The sequence below is a fragment of the Acomys minous genome, assembly GCF_964271855.1.
Source record: "Acomys minous genome assembly, chromosome: 1".
NCBI classification, from domain to species: domain Eukaryota; kingdom Metazoa; phylum Chordata; class Mammalia; order Rodentia; family Muridae; genus Acomys; species Acomys minous.
In genome coordinates, this window is record NC_140483.1 from 20,509,360 (window position 1) to 20,533,659 (window position 24,300).

A 24,300-nucleotide genomic window follows, 5' to 3' on the forward strand; every position below is an offset into this window, starting at 1 on the left:
TCCTCAATAAACTCTCAACAATGTGTAAAATGTAAACATCTCTGTCTCTTCCAGGATCGACAAATTCAAACTCTACCCACCCAGCACTTCCTTGATGTCTCTCCCCATCAAACTTATTTCCTGCCTGCTCTTTCCTCAGGACGCCAGAGAGAACTGAGACTACTCAAAGTGCACTCCCTAAGATAACAGCCATTGAATAAAATAGATTATATAGCTTTCCTTTGGCCTTAACCCAGCCCAAATAAATATTTCTATTAAAATTATTTAGCAAATAATACAATCAAATGAAAGAATAAATATTTATTAATATTTTCACATGCTAGATGCTGTGCAGTGTGTTTTACATGCAAGATTTCCTATTACCTCTTATGATGAAACCATGTTCTAGATATATTATTGTTCCTACTTTATAAGTAGAACCCAACCACATACTCATTGGGGGTATTTGACTTCCATTCTGTGACTATCAACAATATGTGGTTTTCAAGAACTAAAGAGGCAGAGAAGACAGAAAGTTTGGGAAAAAAACATGAAGAACTCTGGGATCAGTTTCAGGGTGTGTGTGTGTGTGTGTGTGTGTGTGTGTGTGTGTGTGTGTATGTGTGTGTAGATATGATCACGATAACAATTTTAAAAATGTAAACACAAAATTTTAAGTGAAAAATCGCACCAGCTATTCTATTAAAGCTCTTTCACTAAAACATCATGTGACTGCATGTTCTGGAGTTATGTTCAATATAAGACTATATTACTCAATTTCATGGAAAGCTGGAATTTTGGAAAGATAACTAAGCGGCACAATTTTATGTTTAATTCAATAGACTTCAGATGACTCTGAGGAAGAACATGAAATGATACATCGTATTCCAGTCACATCAGCTCTATGATGTATATGAACGCAAGGTTCCCTCCTATTCCAGAACACTGGCAAAGAGAAAACCTTTGTAGATAGAAACACACCATGGCTATTCATCTGTCATCATCTCCGCTATCACTGGCAATATCAGATCTTAATCTGAACTGAAAGAAACCAAGAATTACTCAGCGAGGCCCTGATGAAGAAGAGAACTCATGTGCATTTAAAAAAAAAAAAAAAAGAAACCCTCTTCATATTGAATGATCACACAATTTAAAGTTGACCAAAGCTGGGATGTAGCTTTGACCCCATAAGTGAAGGTTCGCATCTACCTTCGTTGTCATGAGCCACACCAGGACCCAGTTAATGAAGAGGCTCTGAGACCATCTACAAAGAACCAATCAGATAGTAGATCACAGTGAATCAGATGGAGACTTGCAAACTAAGCAAAGGAGCAGGAGATTAAATAGGAGGGTGTTGGTAACATAGAGGAAATTCAGAGCATTCACCGATTGCTCTCCATGTTATTGGGTGTTCTTAAGTAGAGCATCATAGTGACTAAGAGATTGGTTTCAGGGTTATATTTTTACATGTTTAAGCCTAAATTAGCCATTTAATAGGTCACTCCATACTTAACCTTTCAAGGTTCTATTTTCCTATCAATAAAATATAGCTTGTAACTAAACCTAATTAAATTAGACAGAAATCTCTAACTCATAATATTTTGTGTGTACAGTATCAGTTATATTAAACACTGTGCCTGGAACAAGGGATTCAGTAAGTATTTGTCTCGTTCTGCAGTCCTCTACACCCTGTGTGTCTAAGTCTCGAATCAAATGCTTGTGCCCTGAATGGCACCTTAAGGAATCCCTGTGGCTCCGCTTACACCCATGACCCTCACCCACCAGTTTCTAGGTACAAAGCTGACGGTACAACGGAGCAAATGCGTGACTATAGAATTGCCAAATTTGGCACAACCCTATTATTATCTCTGGGGAAAGCCAAGCCCAGGCATAGCTGATGATAACCAGATACGATGCAGAAGACATTTCCTTCTCCTTTGTGGTTTCGAGCCTGTTTTTGAAGCCATAGCTCTCTGGCGCAGTTAGCACCTGAAGGCGAGAAGCAATGGCTACTGCCGCTGGAGGGTCTGCCCAACCGTGGCCAGCGCTACTGATCATCTGTAAGTACAGGATCATGCTACTCTCCACCACGAGGGACCCAAGTGCATCTAGAGAGCAACCGGGGGGGAGGGGCAGGGGGAGACAGGGAGGGTTTTTTGGTGACTTTTCAGCACACATGCAAAATGTGGGGCACTCTGTAGTATAAAGGAAACTGGGCTGAGCACCACCCCGGTGGAAACCCAGGCTAATAGTTGGTTCTTTTCAATCCTCTGGCATCTCCTAGAGTACAAGACAGAAAACAACAGAGGAGGATAAAGGAAAGAGTGTGGCTCCTTCTCCTTGTTGATCATTAAAACTTCATGTGGATGTGGGGCTTATTTCCATATTGATCCCAGTCTTGTAGTGTCTGGGAGAACTGGGAACATACGCTAACTTGCCCTTTGTTGATTTTTCAGCTCTGAGTGCCATGTTAACTGGTGAGTTTTTGTCCTTCTTCCCTCAGTGTATTTGGACATTGCTCTCTCTTGCTGTTTGCTTGTATCCTGTAATGCTTTCTTACAGCTCTGAATTTCCTTCTTCTTCTTCTTCTTCTTCTTCTTCTTCTTCTTCTTCTTCTTCTTCTTCTTCTTCTTTGTCATCTTCTTCTTCTTCTTCTTGTTCTTCTTCTTCTTCTTCTTCTTGTTCTTCTTCTTCTTCTTTGTCATCTTCTTCTTCTTCTTCTTCTTCTTGTTCTTCTTGTTCTTCTTCTTGTTCTTCTTGTTCTTCTTGTTCTTGTTCTTGTTCTTCTTGTTCTTGTTCTTCTTCTTGTTCTTCTTGTTCTTCTTCTTGTTCTTGCTCTTGTTGTTGTTGTTGTTGTTGTTGTTGTTGTTGTTGTTGCTCTTCTTCTTCTTCTTCTTCTTCTTCTTCTTCTTCTTCTTCTTCTTCAGTCTGATTTTCAGATCTACCTCATCCTCTCCCTTTTATTCATGGCCCCAAAGTTTCCCATATGCCATTTCCCCTCTCTAGTTGTCCCCTCTTCTGCTTAAACCAACAGCCATGTCTTCACTGAGGCTTCTTATCATATCTTCTGTCTAGAACTTTGGCATGCACTCACCCAACTTTTGTATTGCTATTGTTATTGTTATTTTATAGTTGAGAATCCTGTAACAGATTACATGACTCACTGGGGGTTTCACAGCTGGCAAAAACTGGATTCTACAATTAAATAGATTTTAAAACTACAATTAAATAATTATTAAAACCTGATAGTATATTAAGTCTAGTATATATTTTATCTTAATCAATGTGATTTATTTACATTGTAGAGCCAACAGTATCAATACTTGTTATAATATGAAATGATTGACAGTTTCTCCTGACACTTTTAATGATACGTAGGCGTTAATATTTATCTATTATTTCTAAATTCAGTCATTCAATAATTAATTAGCAAACACTAACTATATACAAATCATTATGCTGAGAAATTACCTGTTGTGGCAAATACTATCTCCTACCTAAAAATATTACAATTTACATTTATGGATACTGACATTGAAGTTAAGAGAATTAGATTATGTTAATACATCATACAATAAATTACTTCAATTCCTTCCAAACTTCTTCTGTTTGTGCCCTATCATTATGTCTATATTGTTTGCTCCCTGAAACAGCATCACTGTGTTCTTCATCCTTTATCTTTTCCTAGATATCAGGACAGAGTCTTGTTACTAACAAGTTAGACCATTGGATAGACTATTGACATGTTTTTAGTTTTGAGACTGGATAATTTTCAATGACTTAAAATATATCTTCACTATTTTACCTTCTTTAAGCCACTCAGAAATCTGTAGTGTCCTTGAACCCACCATGGATTAGCATATTTACAGGAGAGAAAGTGACTCTTTCATGCCTCGGGAACAGCTCTCTTCATAAGAACTCTACTAAATGGATCCACAATGGCACCATCTCTAAAGCGACATCTTCAAATTTGGTCATTATGAGTGCCACCATTCAGGACAGTGGAAAATACATATGTCAGAACCAAGGACTTTACAAGAGTAAGCCTGTGTACCTGAAAGTGATGCAAGGTAAGTTCTAAAGGCACGGGAATACATATATCTCATGTGAAAAGTTACCCATTAGAACAGCTGTTCTCAACCTACCTTACAGTCCCTCATGCTGTGGTGACCCACAACCATAAAATTATTTTTTCTGCTAGATTGTAAGTCTAAGTATGCTATTTTTATGATTCATGAATATCTGTGTTTTCTATGGTCTTAGGTAACCCATGTGAAAGGGTTGTTCTACACTCTCCAAAGGGGTTGTGACCCACAAGTTGGGAACCAGGGCAATAGAAAAAGGCTGTCATGTATTTTATTCTAAGATATTGAGAGTATATCATTCAAGATATTTCAGTCTTCCAATTTTGAATTGCTCCTTACATCCTCTTTCAATAGTCTGTGCAGTCATCAATGTTATTTCTGTGTTCTGTTTTTTAAATCTATTATACCTAGATATAGATACGTAGTCTGTGATGAGATGGCATGACAGGCATATGGACACTACAAAAAGCTGTGTATGTATCATAATGTCTGAGTAAAGATTTGTTCTGAATAATTCATATTCCATGAAAGATACCTCTGCACATTCCTCATGTCCTTTACTGTTATGAAAAAAGTTATTTATTTTACTACAATAAATATTGTTTATTTATCACTTTTTAGTGTCAAAACTTAATACAACATATCCAGGATTCATCAAATGTTGAATAAGTGAAGCATCTTTAAAAGAGAAAAGTTATAGGTTATATTTTTCTTGAGTTAAAAGATATATTTTAACATCTATAAAATTCCAAATACAAACTAAACAATGCAGAATAGTCATTTATTTTCCGATAGTAGAATTTAGAGAAGTCTTCAAAGGGCTTTCCTTAAATACAATATGCTTGCACATGTTAGACATGTTCTCATTCAAAATTCTCCTTTTGTGAATGTTCTATAATTTATTAAAATGACATTAGCCAGGGAATAAGATTTTTATAACTTGCTGAATCATTACTTACAAATAACCACTGAGTATCTACAAATTTCTAAAAAAACTGTGTTATGTACTAGTGATAAAACAGAACAAGATACAGTCCTGTATACTGATATGTCTACATAGATAAAAAGACAGTAAATAAAAATTAAACAAGTAATTAAATTTTATGTGCATAGTTTAAGGAAGTGTTTTGGCCAACTATCTTTCAAAAGGAAAAGACACAGCTTATAATTTTCTTCAGTGAAAAGGCATGTTTTAACATCTATAAAATTCTAAATTCAAACCATACAAATGTAATTAACAACAAAACCAAGAAGCCTCTGTGAAGAGTGAACAAAATTTCTTTTCAAACTTTTAGGAAGAGTATGTCTGTCTGCTGCCTCTTAAGTCGACCTAGCTGGGAAAGTTTTTTAGGGAATTCTGGCCTTTTGACTTTCCACATGTGGGCTCAGCAGTGGGGCACAAGACTTTATGTATCCAGACTGACTCTGGTCAGGAGGAGAATGATTCTCTGGTGTAGAATTCAGGTTATACAAATTATTTTTTTTGTTCTTTAATTGATCTTATGAATTAAGATATGGGTTAATGATCATTCATATATGGTCCCCTTTTATCTGTCTGGGCATGTGTCTTTCTGCTCCCTGTCCCCTTCTTCAGGACTCTTATCCATTGTTTAAAAAATAACAATTATGAGTATATACCATTTGAGTCTTTCTGCTTCTGGGTTAACTCACTCATTATGATCATTTCTAGCTCAATCCATTTATCCACAAATTTCGGGAATTCATTGTTTTTAATAGCTGAATAGTATTCCATAGTGTATATGTACCACAGTTTCTTTATCCATTCTTCTATTGAGGGACACTTAGGCTGTTTCCATGTTCTGGCTATTATGAATAAGGCTGCTATGAACATGGTTGAGCAAATTTTCTTGTTGTGTGCTGGAGCATCTTCTGGGTATATTCCAAGGAGTGGAATAGCTGGGTCTTGAGGAAGCCCTATTCCCATTTTTCTGAGATAGCACCAGATAGATTTCCAAAGTGGTTGTACTAGTTTGCATTCCCACCAGCAATGAAGGAGTGTTCCTCTCTCCCCACATCCTCGCCAGCATGTGGTGTCGCTTGAATTTTTGATCTTAGCCATTCTGATGGGTGTAAGATGGAATCTCAGAGTTGTTTTGATTTGCATTTCCCTGATGATTAAGGAGGTTGAGCATTTCTTTAAGTGTTTCTCAGCCATTTGATATTCCTCTGCTGAGAATTCTCTGTTTAGTTCCAAGCCCCATTTCTCAATTGGGTTATTTGGTTTGGTGGTGTTTAATTTCTTGAGTTCTTCATATATTTTGGATATTAGACCTTTGGCAGATATAGGTTGGTGAAGATCTTTTCCCAGTCTGTAGGCTGTCACTTTGTTCTCTTGACAGTGTCTCCTGCCTTACAGAAGCTTCTCAGCCTCATGAGGTCCTATTTATTAATTGTTGACCTTAAGGCCTGGGCTGTTGGTGTTCTGTTCAGGAAGTTGTCTCCTGTGGCAATATGTTCCAGGCTCTTCCCCACTTTTTCTCACTTATATCTGCATATTAGCCCAAGGGGCATGTCCCACGAAAGCCTTCACTTACCAGGAAACTGAGACAGAGGGGAGGACATTCTAGTGGGACTCTAGATGAGAGAAGCATGGGAGAATGGCAAAGTAGAAGGATCCAGAGGGTCCTAGAAGCCTACAAGTAGAACATTATGGTAGGCAGATTTGGACCCAGGGATCCTGCTCAAACTAAGGCACCAGCCAAGGACAATACAGGCGGTAAACCTTAAACCCCTACCCAGATCTAGCCAATGGACAGAACACTCTCCACAGTAGAGTGGAGAGTGGGATATGACTTTCTCACATACTCTGGTGCCTCACCTTTGACCATGTCCCCTGGAGGGGGAGACCTGGTGGCACTCAGAGGAAGGACAGCAGGTTACCAAGAAGAGACTTGATACCCTATGAACATATACAGGGGGAGGTAATCCCCCTCAGGAACAGTCATAGGGGAGGGGAGTAAGGGGAAAATGGGAGGGAGGGAAGAATGGGAGGATACAAGGGATGGGATAACCATTGAGATGTAACAAGAATAAATTAATAAAGGAGAAAAAAATAACAATTATGTAATGAATGCTCTTCAGACTGGCTGCTCCTTCAGACTACTGCGGATGTGGTCTTGGAGAATGAGTCCTTTGACATCAGGTGCCATGGCTGGAAGAACAAGAATGTCCACTCAGTAACTTATTACCAGAATGGCATTGCTTTCAAGTACTGCTATAAGTGTTCCGACATCTCTAGAAAAGCCACACTTAACGGCAGTGGCACCTACCACTGCACAGGCTGTGTTAGTCGGCTGAACTGTACATCTGAGGAATTCAGAATTACTGTAATAAAAGGTAAGTTGTTAAAGACAAAAGTAGTTTATAACAGGGGAAGAGAAAGTGAGAATATGAGCCAGAGTTTGAAGTTTGTACAACAAAGGCATTTGTGAGTTTCTGGAACGTCTAACAGATTTGCAACAAGGAGACCCAATACATATCTCCACACAGAGTTCTTACTTGGTATGTGCTGATGCTAATACCTATGCACAAAATGGACATTTATAAAGATGAAGGAGATGTTTACCTTAAATGGCTTTACAAACTTTAAAAAGCCTATCTAGACATAAAAGGTGACAATTAACATTTGAAAAAATTTTTCTATTGTTCCCAACAAGAGTGTTTGTATTTATTAAATTGAAAGGGGTTTGGGAAGCTAAAGGGAACAAGGATACAAACAGCTTGAAGAGTTTATATTAGCTGAGGATGGTGGGGAAGGAAATCAACGTGTCAGTGAGCTGCATGTGCAGGTCTCAAAGATGAGTGTGTGCCTGCTGAGGACAGGCAGCTGGGCTTCCCTATGGCTCATAAGAAAAGCTGCTCTTACCAAATGTCATGTAAGAGGGAAACTTTGAAATGTTTGCCTCTGAAGGAGGAAATTTGGAATGTTGATAATTCACTACGAAAAAACACTTTGCTGTGATGTTTAACTATCCCTGGCTCCGTGGTGTGTCCTTTCTATGTCCAAATAGTCAGTGAACAGCATCCGACTTTGTATGACTTCCACTGGCTAGTGGAACCATTAGACAGACAGGGGCTATTGGTAATCATTCCCCCTCCACAGTACTGTAGAGAGCACAGACTATGGAACTCAGTAAATTGGGTGTTTTCTTGCTGCTCCTGGATACTGGATCATGCTAACGGTACAAGTCATGCTTGGGTCCCTCTTCAGGAAGAAAGATCTCTGAGATCAATTTCTCCATATTCTGATCTGAATTGTATATTTGTTCTATCCACGTTCCATTCTAGCTTACAGAAGCAAGTATTTTTGGCTACAGTTGTTTTTCCCATTGTTGGTGGTGACTCTGTTTGCTGTGGACACAGGGTTATTGATCTCAACCCAGGAAGAGTTCAAATCAGTCTTGACGATTCAGATGATGGGAAAACGCAAAAAACCGTGAACTCTAACACCTAACCAGGCACATAAAGGAACTGATGTCATTTCTGAAGACACAATTCTTAACAGCAACTTCCCACAGTGTCCTCAATAGCCTCTCCACTGTCAAAGGCTGCTCATGTTCTCCATAGAAAAGTCTGTGCCCCAGGAGTTACTTAAATGCTTTGTTAAACCAGCTGCATCCGGCTAAGTGTGACATAATAGCAAATGCTCAATAAAAATGGTTTAATAAGTTAAAGAATGAGTTGATGCCTTTATTTGTATTTGCAAAAGAGAAGCACGTTTGAATAAAGTAATTATGGAATCATGTGGCATGGTACTTCTATTAATTTGTTGGTTTTCTTCTAGAAAAAAAAATACCATGAGGGTATAAATATAATATGTCTTTTCTGTCATTAGAAGTAGCAGGTGACACAGAAGACATGGGAAGCAGAATACTGGTGACGTTGGCCTAGTTTGTATTCTGCTTTCCATTGCTAGAAGCTTTTGATACTCAACAAATTGAGGCGACTCAGAAAAGCGGGATTCATATGTGATCAACTCAGCCACACCAATCTCACAGCTGCAACTTATATCCTATCTCCACAGAGGAACAAAGCAAATGGCTTTTGGGAAATCCAGTAAATGATAAACATCGTTTATAGTCTAGGACCAAATAAGTTCTTGGGTAAAGGAAATGGTTGGGTTTGTATGTTTATATGTTATCTCTTTCATTTTGTTACCAAAGCATTCACTGAAGACCTGGGTCTGTCTCACAGTGCGAATAGTTTCTTCCCGGCAAAGATATCTGTTACTAAGGCTAAACCACACAAGTAGAAGACCTGGACCCCAACCTTGATTCTTTTACTCTCTGGATTTGAGATTTGAGAAAATCTGCTTATATATTAATGCAGTCAGTGTTTTATTTCTAAAATAGGGATGAAGAGAGGCATCATATCTAATTCAGCTCCTGTACCATGCCTGTGGAGAAAATGAGTTGCGCCTTAAGAAAAACTCTTAAGGGACAGGGGCTACACTGTCAGTGCTGATCAGGGCCTTATGACAGCCAACATGTGATAACAGAGAGAGTCAAGTTACCTCAGACATTGTGGGGAACGAGTGTAACTTGCAAACACTGACTAGATCTAGATTTCCATTTTGCCAAGATATTTTGGTGGGGTATACATACTTCAGCTTTTTATTTGTAAAAAAATGGGCACATGGGTATATGATGGGAACCTCTTTCTCACTTCCCTCCTTAATATTTTCCTAATTTCAGAAAGTAAGGAATGACTACGTCCTGCCACATGGGTTTACGTAAATAGGTGTGGTGAATGTAAAAGTGATTTCTCCTGGAATACAGGCAGGGGAAAGTCCCCACTGGAAACTCATGGGTGGTTTTATGGGAAACTTTCTCTGCTGCCTGCCCAAGGTTAATTTCAGGATATAGCCTTCAGACCACACTGCTGCCACCACACACAATAGAGACACATTGTTCCACAGAGCCCCCTACAGTGTCAGTGTCTCTGGCACTGAGCTAGACAGGAAGTTCCTCCTTTATCTCAGATTTCCTTGGTTGTGATGCCAAATAATCAGAGTGAGGAACTGAGAGGTGCTTGAAGTGGGCAGCAGTTCCAGGCTTCATCAGCTTAAGAAACAGCTGAAGTCTAGAATCCTGAGCGTTGCCTTTCACTTTAGCCGCCCTCCGCCCCCAGCCGAGCTTGGGAGAGCCATGGGCAGAGCAGAGAGATGGAAGTCCAAGCTGCATCTCACTGGATGCAGGACCATGTCAGCCACTTGCAAGTCTTTGAGATTCTAATTGTTTCTGTACGAGAGGGTAATAGCACAAGGTGGTTTCTCAATTATCCTTAATCTCAGACATTGTCACTCATATCCCATGTAGTGATCAGCTAGGTGCAGACATTCAGAAGCCATGCTCCCACCCCAGTGCTAGGGTGGATTTCTTTTCATGCCCCGTCACTGGGCACCTAGACCTGTCACTGCCTTCGGGTGCTGATTCTCATATATAAATTCCTATTTAATTTCAGACCTGTGCCTGCCATTTCTCTTTTATTCTTTAGCTTTCATGGTTATTCACATTCTGCTCCAGAAGTGACTTAGAAAATGAGGTTAATATTAAAATAGTTAGTGGTCCGCAAATTACACTCTTTCTAATAGGAGGTGTGTGTGTGTATTTCAATCTATGTCAAATGGTCAGTAGGTTACACAGGTTACTCAAGAAATTTCCTTTCTTGATTTACCTGAGATCTCCTTGGTCACCTCTGATCTACACTAAATTGGTCCAGGACAGGGCATAAAACAACATTTGCCCCATCAAAATAGATAATCACAAATCCTTATGAGTTCCTGATATTAGGGGATGAGAGAACAGATGGGCCATCTCTTGGCTTGTGACCCGTGGAAGACAAATTCGGAGGATGCCTCCAGATAAGGTTTCAGACAAAAGATGTATCAGGAGTCACTCTTGGAGAAGAAAGTCCTTGGAGGAAAGATGTACCTCTCATCAAATGGGGAATGCGGGGAGTCCCTCTCTAAACCTAAAGATGCATTTTCCTGCTGTGGGGGAAAGAAGCACCTGAGACAGCACAGGCTTGTGGGTGACCTCAGAGTCTGTCTTCCTGCCTTAGTTCACCTGCCCAAGTCTGGATAGTTACTTACCAAGTTCATGTGCCCATATGGTGCTACATCAATTGCCACAGCATTCTCACTGAATTATGCACTCCACTAATGCTCAGAGTCACTATCAAGTTCCTGCGTATACCACTTGCAACACTCACTTTCTTTCATTTTCAAAACTGAAAAGGTGTAGGTGTACTGTCAGTTTTGTTGATGTTCAACATGGCACAGACAGTGGACAAAAGTCTCTCTGCAATGCTGTGGAGTCAGAGTCCAAAGAATCTGAAATTACAGAAAATTCAGGTACTTATTTCTTAACCAATTTTCAAGAAGATCATACAAAATTATTGCCTTGTAAATTTTATCATGGTAGATATAACTCAATATTTGTTAACAAAAATATGTTTTAAAATTAAAATAAAAGATTTCATCTACCTGTACTAGAATAAGGTAAGGCTAAAAATTGTGTTTTCCACAAATACCAACTGTTCTAGAAAATGGAACTCTAAAATGCTACTGAAGATTGGTGACCCCGGGAAATGCAGCATCCACACCATTGCTGGAGTGGAAGAAGCAGGTTTGAAAGCGGAAAAACCGAGATGTGAAAAAGGCACAGCAAAAACTCTAAGCCATCTCACAAATGACAGCTCTGGCCCGGGAATAGCTCTTCATAATCATCATAGAGACGCGACACCACGGAATAGACAAACCCCTGTGGGCAGCACGTCCCCAGAGTGTGGTAAAAGCACAAAGGTGCCTCCTCAGCAGGGACGCTTCCTGAAGGGGACTCACTCTAGGACTCTCAGTTACCTGAGGAGATCCTTTATGGATCCTGGGGAAAATTCATCTTCAGACATGTGATGGCCATTTACTGACCATTGCATCCTACTTTTACTTAGACCAGAGTAAAACAGAAGAGCTAAGCTAGTTTTTTTGTTAATTGTCTTTTAAACAACTCTACAGAAAGTAGCCGGTTCTACCATTTCTAGAAACACTTAGTTCTTCCCTTCTAGAGAATTTCCTTCACATTCTAGAGAATTTCTTTCCAAACTGACACGTGCTAACCTAAATCCCATTGTTCTCTTCCACAGGTGTGCTCCCCTTCTGCCAACCAGCTGATCTGATGTGCCTTTCACTGTGATAGCTACGGGGCTACTTCTGCTCCACCACCTTTGTCACAGCCTTGAAGGGATGAACGAAGCTAACCTTGTCCATATGGTTGACTTCTCAGTCTGAGTTTTCTCATGTGTGTGCAACAGGATTGTGGAGAGCCACACCTGTGTTTTCTGTAGCTGGTGCTGTTCTACTTTCTTACCTCTGCTATATCATCTACTTCAAAGGCACACTTTAAGTCTCTCGAAAATCCCCCAAACCCTCACACAGTATTAACATGATATCTGAAAATAGAATATAAGAAAATCTTTGACATAAAGATACATGTTTGTGTACTTACTCCATCATCATCCTTAACCACAACAAATGATGGTTGATATTTATCAGATTTAGAAACTTAATGGACTTGGTTTTATAATAATCTTGAATTGATACAGCCTTATACGTCTACCAGTGAGGATCTATTCTAAGAAATATATTTGTGAGCAATTTTATCATTGTGTTAATACTACAGATTGTAGCTACATATCACACATAGTACCAGCTCATTACAACTAGCTGTATGGGTTCTGCCACTATATATGAGGTCTATCATTGGTTTAAAGGTATGACACATGACTGAAAATCAAAAAATTCTCATGGAGAATGCAGTCATGTGCACATGTGAACATGTCTATACACAAGGCAGTTTAGATCTGATATTGAGAAAAGACTAGCTCTCAAGGAGTTGGGAAGGGAAGTGAAAAAGTTTTAGTCAATCATAGTTGGAGGAAAGCTTTCAGTTAAAAGCTCACCAAGCCTCTGGCCATAAGCAAACTGGGTTTATAAATTTTCTTTGTACTTAAACTAAGTACATAAAAAAATCACTATCTCATTCTTCTAGAGGACAGCACAGATGTCTTATGGCATAGAAAGAAGCCCCTAAGTTATAAATCCTTAACACTTCCTGGTCTTTCTGATACCATGTGCAAAGGAATTATTAGAAACTATGTAAAATAAGTGCATATTCATAAATTGGAGGAAATGAAATTCACAAGTAAGCCCCATTAAGAGGAAGGTGGCTTCTGCCACAAGGCTCTGCGTAGGGCATCTTTGACTTCCTTATTCCGCAGACTGTAAACCAAAGGGTTCAGTAGAGGGGTAATAAGGGTGTAGGTCACTGAGATGAGCCTGTCCTGCCCCAGCAAGTTCTGGGACTTGGGTTTTAGGTAGATGATTGCCGTGCAGCCATAGTGGATGATGACCACAGTGAGATGGGAGGCACAGGTGGCAAAGGCCTTCTTCCGACCTTCAGCTGAGGCAATCTTCAGAATGGTGGAGATGATCACAACGTAGGAGATGAAGACCACACCCATGGGTAGAATAAGGACACAGACACTGACAACAAAGTTGATGATCTCATTGATGGTGGTATCTGCGCAGGCCAGCTTCAACAGGGGTCTCACATCACAGAAGAAGTGGGGGATAACACAGCTACCACAGAAGGGCAGGCTAAACACTGATGTCACCTGGACAATAGCCATGCCTAGACCAATTCCCAGTGACCCAGATGCCAAGATGATACAGGCCTTCCTACCCATAATGACCGAATATCTTAAGGGGTTGCATATGGCCACATAACGGTCATATCCCATGACCATGAGTAGGAAACAGTTGTTGATGCCAAAAGTTAGGTAAAAGAAGATCTGGACCACACAGTCTCGAAAAGCAATCGTGTGGTAAGGATTGAGGAGGTCAGAAAGCATCCGTGGTATAATGGTGACAGTGTAGCAGGTGTCAGAGACGGGCAGTATGGCTAGGAAGAAGTACATGGGAGTGTGGAGATGACGATCTAGATGAATAATAGTCACGATGACCACATTCCCAGACAGAGTCAGAAAGTACAATGTTAGGAAAATAGCAAAAAGGGTAAGCCTGTGCTGCCAGCCAAAGCTGGAGAAGCCTTCAAAGAGGAACTCTGTTATCAAGGTTGCGTTTGACTTTAGCATTGAGACTAGCGTATGCTTCGGGGAGCTGGGCAAGGGGGAGAAAGCTTTGATGAGTCGAAAACAAACCAGATCAGGCTTGGTCAAGGTGAAGAATGTGTTTATCCTGGAGAAGGCCGGAGACCACAGAGTCTTGGGGTTCAGGCATTGGAGGGCCGCTCAATCTTCCTCTTTGTGCTACCTTTCCTTTGGAACTGTAGAATTCTTCAACTAGGACCATAATTTGAGAAAACAGATGGAAACAATAAACCAAGTAGGTCAGAATTAAAAGAGATTTGTAGAAATAACTTAGCTTCAGTTTCTTAATTATTCTTAATTATATAGTTATTGAGTCACACACTAGTCCTATTTTAGCTTCATGCAATTTTCTCCATTGTTTTCAATAATGAATATGCTTGATTTATACTTAGTGAACAGTATACAAAGTACACACTCATTCCACTATTTTCCAACACTTGAATATATATATATATTCATACATGTTTATAGCTTATTTTATATTATTAGGATGTGACATCTAATTGTACATTTTAATATATTAAATACTTTTTGTATACTTAAATTAAAACCAAACCCTCAGTGTTATCTTTACTTTCATATCCATTTTATTACTACATGCAATAACCAACTTGGAGGAAAAAAACCCAGCTGTTTATAGACAAAAAAATGACTAAAGAAAATTGACATTTATGTAATAGTGAATAGGTTGTTCTGAAAGGAAAGGATTCTGAAATTTGTAGCAATGAGGATTAATCTGGAGGACATCATGCAAGTGAAACAATCTAGTGAGGGGTGGACAAGTCTGACTTGATTACATTTATGTGTTACTTACAATATTCAAAATAATAGAGATAAAAGAGTATTATCAGTAATTAACAGTAGCTGAAGTAGAGGAAATGGGGAATTTTCAACAACTATCACATTTGAGCATGCAATGTGAATTACTTCTTAAGATTTTTCTATATAGCATAATGGCTGTGCCAATAACATTGTGCTATAAACGTTAAACATTTTGAGAGGGTAGAACACCCAATAGTGTCTAGAGCTGCTAGGGAATCTCTGAAGCCAATAGATGTCTTTTTCATGATTGTGGTATCCACACTTAGCTGCTATTGTGGTTAAACAGTCATGGTTTATTGCATATGAAATACACTTTAGGATATTTGTCTTAAGAAATCAAGAAACAGTACGAGCAATATGATCCAATGAGAAAATGCCAAACCTGCAGATTTGGTCGAAGTATCCACATGATGAAAGAAAAAAGTATGATAGTGGATGTGATAAGCTCATTTGAAAAACAAGACTGGTGATTTAGGAAAAGATAATGATAAAAATAAAGATCTTTACATTCCAATGCTAGTGTTGGGTACATTCTCTAGAAAGTTCTCTAATGTGATATATAAACAAGAAAGCCCTGCTCCAGTCCTAGATGTTGCACATACGTATACCTCTCATCATCAAAGATCATAAAAGGATGCAAAGCCACTGCCTAGTCTTCCCATGAACCCTGTAACAGCTGTTCTCTGGCATCATGACATGGTTTCACAGTGTTATAGTACATGCGTTCTGCCACTTCCTAGGATTCCAGTGAAAGAAAGGAAAAGGGTCAGAGGAGCCTAGGATCTTCGACAAGGAGAGAAAATGCTCTCCTATGTGGAAGCCATGAGAAAATTCATTCAAAGAAAGAAAGAACGGAAGCCCCATGGTTTATTATATTTCTTCTCAGCCCACACAGTATCAGGAAACAAGCAAAAACAAAACAAAACAAAACAAAAAAAAACACCAAAAAACCAAAATTGGGCCATCTACCTTGTGTCCTCTCTCAGGTGCAGCTAGAGCAACAGAACACAATAGGGCAGAAATAGCCGCCTGTCTACCTGGCACAGCCTTCTCTTCCACTTCCACCTAGAAGGCTTAGTGTGCATTGAATTGTTTCCCTTCTTTACACCCTGCTCTAAAGGCCTGGTTTTCTAAAACTCCCTATCCTACCTCTTGCTACTTCAACTAGCACCCAATACCTGATGCCCATCGTTCTCCCCTGTCCCATTGCAATTGTTTCCACACCCATTTTCCACATTTTAGTTGATTTGACCATTGTCCACCCCTCCCCCTTGGACTCTGTAATCGCATTTTCGTGAAAAACTAGTCGGACACTCTTGCATAAATTCCTTCAATCACTTCAAGGTTTTAACCACAGTGTTCAAAATTCACTTGAAGACTGATTATAGTAATAAAGCACAAACAGGCGTAATGCAGGTGAAGGATGTACTCTGGTACTGGACAAAGAGGAAGCCCAAAATAAGTCGTCACTTTATTAGTAGTTATTCCTTTCTGTTTGACAGTTTAGCCAGTTTCAGTCCAGTCTCGCCTCTCAGTACTTGTAAGCCACTCTTTGGACATATCAAACATGATGTTATGCATTTCTAATTTCCCCTTTCATCCTCCTTTGAAATCTTTTTGGAGGTGCATCAAGCTGAATCACGAATGGCTATGTGAACTGTCCCAACACAAGTACAGATTAGGCAGAGGGCAATATCCAGTTTTGCTTCTAACAGTGTGTTTATAATGTCCAGAACTTTACTTCTCAAAGTCCTGGTGGTTGCTCAGCCAACCAGTACAACTGTCAGCAGGGGAGCAATTGGCAGTTTCATTAGGATAGTTGCCTGGTATGCAACAGATAATTTGGAGGTGACTCCTTTACAACAAGTTTCCATTATATCTATATACATTGAAATTCATGCAGATTATTCTTAGGGTTTAATTTCATTTCAGTGAAGAGAAGGCTTTATTCAGGCCTGTTGTTTTATGCTCATGGCCTGGAATCCTTTTTCCTTCCTTCTCGAGACCACTCATTCAAGGTTGTGAACAACCTAAACTTTTCTCTTCCCCGGTGCCATTATGTAAGAGCCCCTCTAACAAAGAAGAGACATGGAAATGTAAGGCCTCTCTCTAGGCCACGGAAATGTAAGGAGAACAGGATGAGAAATGGTACCGCAAGGAGTGACATTTGGACAGAAAGCACCAGACTCAGAAAACACTTTACAGTTTTGAGTTTCCTTGTTGCCTTTCCTTTCTATTATGTAGACTGCATAAAAAGTGATACAAAGTCTTGTCTCTGAACAACTTCTGGATCAGCGTACTATTTATATTGCTTTAGAGACAGGAATTATTTATTGTGGCACTTTCTAGATGCTTCCACAATCCCCTCTGCATTTTAGTTTGTTGAAACCAAATAAAGCATGTTAATAGTACAATGTATCCAATGGTTGAAAAGTATAAGGGCAGTGATAGTGGAGGAAAAACATGATGGAGATAGTCTTTGTGCTCATGAAGCTTGCATTCCTGATCTGCTTCGGATATCAGACTCAATGCAAAGCCCTTCAGATACTTTATTCCCTCGTCACATTATAAAATATGTTCACATGTATTTCCAGATATATCCATGTGAGAGGCCATGTTCTTCTGCCCCTATAGACTGCCAGTGGGATGAATATGTGACAACTCAGGGTCTCTTGTAAGTGTTCCCCATATTAACAGAAACTAAAGTGAGACTCACCACATGGCTTGCTTCTTACATCTTCTGGAAGAGTCACACTCCAGTCTGAGTCCCATGTGTCATCCTGAAAATTTTATCATCATAATAATAGATTATTGATTTTCTTGCTAATAGACGCAAAATACTTGCCAAGGCTTTTTAGCAAGGTGCTTCTTAAGTAACCCACCAGGTACTTAACTTTAAACTGCTTAGCAAAAGCAATTCTATCTTACCAAACACACGGAGTTTTATCACAGGGTTACTGACATCTTAGGAACCCCTGATTTGTTGGCAGTTCTCTGACAACCTCCTAGAAGCCACCCCTAAAAGCAGCTACTTCACAGGAGGGAAAGAATGCCCATCTTAGCGTCCTGCAAATGAGACCAGAGCTAAAGACAAAAGAAGTCTAAGTTCCTCCAGATTTTCTAGTCTAGTCCCCACAGTGAGCTTCTCCGTGGGTTGGGAAACAGTAACTGTATATGGGGGGAGGATGATGAAGTATTAAGCTTGTGTCAGTGTCCTAGGTGACTTTCTCCCAAATAACACCTTCTACTCCCTAATGGTGAATGGAGGCAAACAGAGGATGTACAGTCCAGTGCCTCGAGACCTCGTTACTGAGGCAGCTCATTAGCCAATGCCGACACTCGCACTTGGGAGAAGACAGCTGGTTGAGTGATTAGGAGTTATTCCTCTGGGTTAAGAGGTTAATTTTCCATCATGGAGTGGCTTAGGGTCCTTCTGGGATCTAGGCTATGTTTTCTGCCCATTTCTCCAATGCCACAGAATTAAGCATAAGGCCCGATATCTTGTAAGGAGAGAACAGAAGCAGGTATCAAGTAAATCTGAGCAACGATCTCTATGGTCAGACAGGAGATTTCTGGTATTTTGAAACTTGAAGCCAGTTTAAAGTGTCTAGGTGGCATCGTCAATCTTGTCCCAGAATCTGCTGTGTGAACTTTTATACTTTTAAACTGATGTTTCTTATCCTTTCTCCAGTCACCTTACACTCTACACTCATTTTGGGGTCTTAGCTCAAGTTGCCTCTGAACCTCAGCCTTGTTGGTCATCCTCTACACCCTTTGATCACTTGATTTCCCATAGCCCAGAGGAGTGTTAAGATCCAACTACAGTTTTAATACATAAAATCAGGACTCATTGTCACATTTGTGAGGATATTTAGAGTTTATTACATTCATCTATTTTCTCTAAGTGTTCTTAGAATTTTGTCTTTTAAGCAATAATTACTAAGACCTTTCATAAATTCTTACAAAGTGCTACATATAAAGCTGTGCAGTATATGTATATACATAAATACATATATATATATATATATTCATTTTATCCCCCTCAAAAATAAAACCTCCTTAGAACATAATTATATCTGCCTTCCAGAAAACTGTCAGATCATGACATGATCTTATTTTCCCTAGCACATTGAGATAATAAATAAGAAACCAGAATTGAAAACAAATCACTTGATCTCATAAGTTATGGTGAGTGTGTGTGTGTGTGTGTGTGTGTGTGTGTGTGTGTGTGTGTGTGTATGACTGATTTGAACTTGTCAATGATTGAATTACTGGAGATACCAACCTAAGAAGTAACTTTGTGATGGTGAACAGAGGGTTGGAGACTTGATTCAGTTTCCATAGGATAAAATTTTATGGTTTCAATTTACTAGATAGCTGCTTAAAGAACTGATTTTTCTCATCTGGATCTTTCTCTCTTCATCCTTAATGATAATATGATAAATAAAATGACTTAGATTCTTCTCCAGATTTTGCCTCCCACTCTGAATCCTTCACATTGTATTCTGTAATCTCAAAGTAACAAAAGAAGTAATGTGTGTATGTGTGCATGTGTGTGTGTGTGTGTGTGTGTGTGTATGTGTGTGCACGCACGTGCATGCGTGCATGCGTGCATGCATGCTTATCAACTAGAGTCACTGATTTTTTTTTACTGGAGTTCTTTTCAGATTTCTGATTTTCATTACTTAATATGATCAATCCCACTACATCTACAAAACAATGCTATCACCATGAAATGGTATTGATATTATATTCTTTAGAAGTAAAGCATACATGAAGGAAAGATGTAAATGAATGTGTTAAGTCTGGCATTCAACTCTCTATGGTCTCTTTCAGAGACTGTCATTTGTTGTTTGTGGTCTTTGGTCAAAAGAACCTAGAAACTGAGCAGAGCATCTGCAATCTCCATATGTGCTTATACATGAAAGAGTGAGTGGAAATAAATTAACCCTCACAAAGATTGAAACCTGATTCAAATTAACTTAGTCCCTAGTTAGATAAATAGGATCTTGTCCCTACCACCACCTGCCAGGGAGTACAATAAAATTTCTACTACAAGAAGATAATGTAATCTAGAGCTTCAATTTGTCTTCATAATTTATTCATATATAGCAGGAGTAAGCAACGATGGCCTGCCAGATGATGTGACCACCATCTGTTTTTGCACAGACAGCAAGATGTAGAGGAGTTTAGAATCATAATCAATTAAAAATAAATAATAGAAAGATATGTGAAACCAAAAGTGTGTGATATTTTAATTTTATTAGCCACACCATTAAGTTGGTTCTGAATGACTACCACATGCTTTAATTTCTATATTATCTATAACCATGCTTGTGTTATCTTTGCAAAATTTAATGCAACAGAGACTATGGTCCAAAACCTTAAATTATTTATCTTTTAGTCCTTATATAAGAAATTAGGCTCCCAATAGAGTGTTCACCATGTAATAAAACTATATAGGTACAAAATAAGAAAGAAACAAAAAGCTAAAAGGCAAAGCACACAGCAGGGAGAGACCAGAAACAGTTACTTTACAGGCTTGATAAGATATAACTTTAAGATGACTACAATTGTTGCAAATCCTACAAAAGACGGTCACTTGTGTATAAAGTACTGCCATTTACTGTGGGCAGAACTACACTTACGCCTTCCTAGCAGAGTTCATAGGATGTCACACCATGTTAAAATGCATTACATGGAGATTCTATACCTGTATACAATGACATGTACAGCTAAAGCCACAATAAATTTAGAAAGTTTAAGATCCATGTAACCAGACTGGAGCAAGAGACACTTCTTCAGTGACTTTGAAGAAATTGGTTGTTGTGTTTTCACAGAACCTATTAGAGAACTCCATGTAAAAATCTGAGTAATTTCTAGAAACAGAATATTCATAACTAGCAAACAAAAAGAAAAACAACTTCAGTTTAATCACAAGGACCTAAATTCTCTCAACAGAGTTTGGAAGTGCATCCAACTCTGCAGCAATGGCCACACCCCTGTAAATAGTCTTCAGGTTCCTGAGACCTTGAGAAGGAGGCCAAAGAAGATGATACCCAGACACTTGAGTAAGGAAACGGAAGTCAAAACTGTATACTGCTTTAAGGTACTGAGTTTGATATGCAGCAATAGAAACCTACTCTAACCAGCATTGGATGTAGAAAATTACAGTCAATAGCTGAATGTTTTAAACTGTTGATAGGAAATAAAAATGAATGAAAAGACATCTTCAAATTGGTGAAAGAAAATAACTGCTGTATGTGAGTTCCAAAATCAGTGAAATATCTATTATAAAGGAACAAAATCGAGTCATTGAATTTGTATCATGTCTCTTTATACAACCAGTTTAAAAAAGTCTAACAAGTTATAATAATGAGAACTCTCATATTTGGAAATAGACATTTTGGGGTTATTTTCCAATTTATTTTATTTCATGACTATGATGGGTCTTTATTCCTTTATTACTACTAAACATCTCAAATTTAAAAAGAGTAACCCACACAGGAAGAGACATGGATGATGCAAATTCAGATCCACCTCCTGGGCTTGTCTTCCTAGACCTTCATGAATTTCAGGATTCCATTTCTAAAATATTAGTTATAACAGAAATCCCATCCTCTGTTTTTTTAATCTTCTCCAAGTTAAAGAAGAGGCTGGATCTAAAAGTGCTTCTCCTATTGAAAATGTATTGACATTTCAGAACTTCTAACACTGGCAGTATCTACCACCATCTTCCTCATGCCCCTGCCATAAAGTTAGGTGACCTGATAGTCCAAGGAAAGAGCCAAGGAAGAGACACACACAGAGTTGTGAAAATGAGGCAGTCAGTAAGGAAATAGCTTTTAGATTATCTATACTCTAAAATGACTAACATCATGAAAAAAAGGATATCTGGAAAAGGAACTTACAAATATTCATAAGACCTTTTAAAACTCTGTTCCCTCTCCCCAAGGTGTGTTTTGACTGCAAATACAGAGAAAATACTAGAGTGCATGTTTTCTCTCCTTTCTATTTTCCATCTCTTATTCCCTTCTTTTCTTTCCCTTATCTCAAGCCGTATTGCTCTTTAAGTTTGGATTTATATAGGAAATCTATCATTAATCTATTTTACTTTTTAATTTTTTTCCACTTCTACACTTCAGAGACAAAAGACACAGGTCCCTAGGGAACAGCCTTTCACATGGGATCACTTAAATACATTTGTTGTGTGGAGAAATGCTCCACAGGAATCTCCTGGTGCTGTTGCAGGATCTCCTTCAGGGCTCAGCCTTCAGACTGCATCATTAGGGACACAGTCCTCCAGAGTGCCCCCTACAGTGTGTCTGTGTATCAGTCACTGGACTATAGCACAAGTTCCTACACACACACACACACACACACACACACACACACACACACACACACACACGAAGAGGTGCTCCTAAAGAGAACCACTCCAGAAAATGCTTCAAGGCTCTGGGTTCCAGTGGCTGCAGTTTCAGTCACCTTGGGTGAATTGCTGGTTTGCTGTTTAATCTGGTCTCTTGAAATCTTGCTAGCTATGCCGGTGAAATCACTCCAAGGAACTAAGTCTAAAAAGGTCTACTTCTTTTGTCCCTATTAACCTCTTTTCTCTCCTATCAAGGGTAGGTGGGTTGGAAGGGAGGTATAAGCATTAAATAAAAAATTTTAAAAAGGTAAAGTATGTTTGAAAAAATTCAAAGCCTACAGTCACTCATTTCTATTCCATATATACATATATTTCTGAGCTGGGTTTATCTTATTAACAACCCTGGTTGTCCTAGAACTTGCTCTGTAGACCAGGTTGGCTGCAAACTCACAGGGATCTTCCTGCCTCTGCCTTTTGAATACTGAGATTAAGGCATATGCCACCACAACTTGCTCAGATGCTAATATTTAGTGCTCCCTATGTTATAGTATTTATAAAAGAGTTTTTAAATTTGATGTATCATGAGATATTTCTAATTATGTCAAAGAATGAGTATCTTTTATGGACAACTAAATATTGCACCCCATTCACTTACCTATTTGGCCTCCACTGCCACCTCTCATAGACACCAAATTGTTCAGGCCAAGAGCATAAAGCAACATTGGCTCTATCAAAATAGAGCTCCAGAAATCCTCATGAGCTTTCCATAGCTAAATGAGGGTGCTCTGTAAATCAACTCAGCAAACCTCCACTTGGGGGCAATTAAAGAGAAAGCCCACAGTCATCATCTAGAATGGAGATAAAAATAATCACTCACCAATGAATACGTTTGGAAATTTAGCCTGGGGGAGAAAGGCTGTGATCACCACTAATTCTTTTGAAGTAGGAAATGAAGAGAAGAGAAACACCTTTTTGAATCACAGGCAAAGCTTTCTGATGTTCATAGGATAGGCAGGCAGAAGCCCAGGTCAATGGATGGCCATGAAAGCTCAGCTGTCTTCCAGTCTTAGATTTCCTGCCCAGCTCTAAGCAATTACTTACCTATATTGTCGTGCTCCCATCTGGTGCATCATCAACTGCACAGCATTACCACTCTAAAGCTTTACTCTGCTGGTGTGTCCAGGGACACTATCTAGTTCACTGTCTTAGTTAGGATTTATAGGGCTGTAATAAAACACCCAGATCAAAAGCAAGTTGAGGAGAAAAGGGTTTATTCAGCTTAATCTTCCACATCACAGTTCATCATAAAAGGAAGTCAGGGCAGGAATTCAAGCAGGACAGGTACCTGGAGACAGGAACTGATGCAGACCCCATGGAGAACTGTAGCTTACTGGCTTGCTCTTCGTGACTTGGTCAGCCTGATTTCTTATAGAACCCAGGACCACCAGCCAAAGGATGGCACCACCAACTATGGGTGGGGTCTTTCCCATCAATCATTAATTAAGAAAATTCCTTACAGACCTTCCTACAACCAGATCTTACGGAGACATTTTCTTAATTCAGGTTCCCTCCTCTCAGATGCCATTAGCTTGTGTAAAATTGACATAAAACATTCCAGAACATTCATTTACATAACTTGCAATCCAAATTCTTTCTCAAACACTGGCCATACCTAGGAATACATTCATCATGATTTATTATTGCTATTATTGCTGATGTTCAGGATACCACCATGGTTGAAGTTCTTTTAGTGGAGGGTAGAGACACAAGACTGAAGTGAGAAAATATTGCTCATGAAAAGTTACTGGAAGGCAAAAATGACCCTAGATTCTGAAGGGTAAATCAGATTCTTAT

The 24,300-nt window shown here is 39.1% G+C and overlaps 2 protein-coding genes across 2 annotated transcripts; one reads left to right on the top strand and one right to left on the bottom strand.

Moving 5' to 3' along the window:
- Nucleotides 1-1,938: 1,938 nt before the first annotated feature.
- On the top strand, nt 1,939-8,782 carry FCER1A (Fc epsilon receptor Ia). The gene is made up of 5 exons (XM_084796055.1): nt 1,939-2,039; nt 2,436-2,456; nt 3,795-4,049; nt 7,167-7,421; nt 8,373-8,782. The coding sequence occupies exons 1-5, from the start codon at nt 1,985-1,987 to the stop codon at nt 8,522-8,524; spliced, it is 738 nt and encodes a 245-aa protein (XP_084652181.1). The 5' UTR covers nt 1,939-1,984; the 3' UTR covers nt 8,525-8,782.
- A 4,513-nt stretch (nt 8,783-13,295) lies between these two features.
- Nucleotides 13,296-14,237, bottom strand: LOC311597287 (olfactory receptor 10J3-like; the record flags this gene model as incomplete). Its single annotated transcript, XM_084781525.1, has 1 exon — nt 13,296-14,237. The coding sequence occupies one exon, from the start codon at nt 14,235-14,237 to the stop codon at nt 13,296-13,298; it is 942 nt and encodes a 313-aa protein (XP_084637651.1).
- Between the last annotated feature and the right edge of the window lie 10,063 nt (nt 14,238-24,300).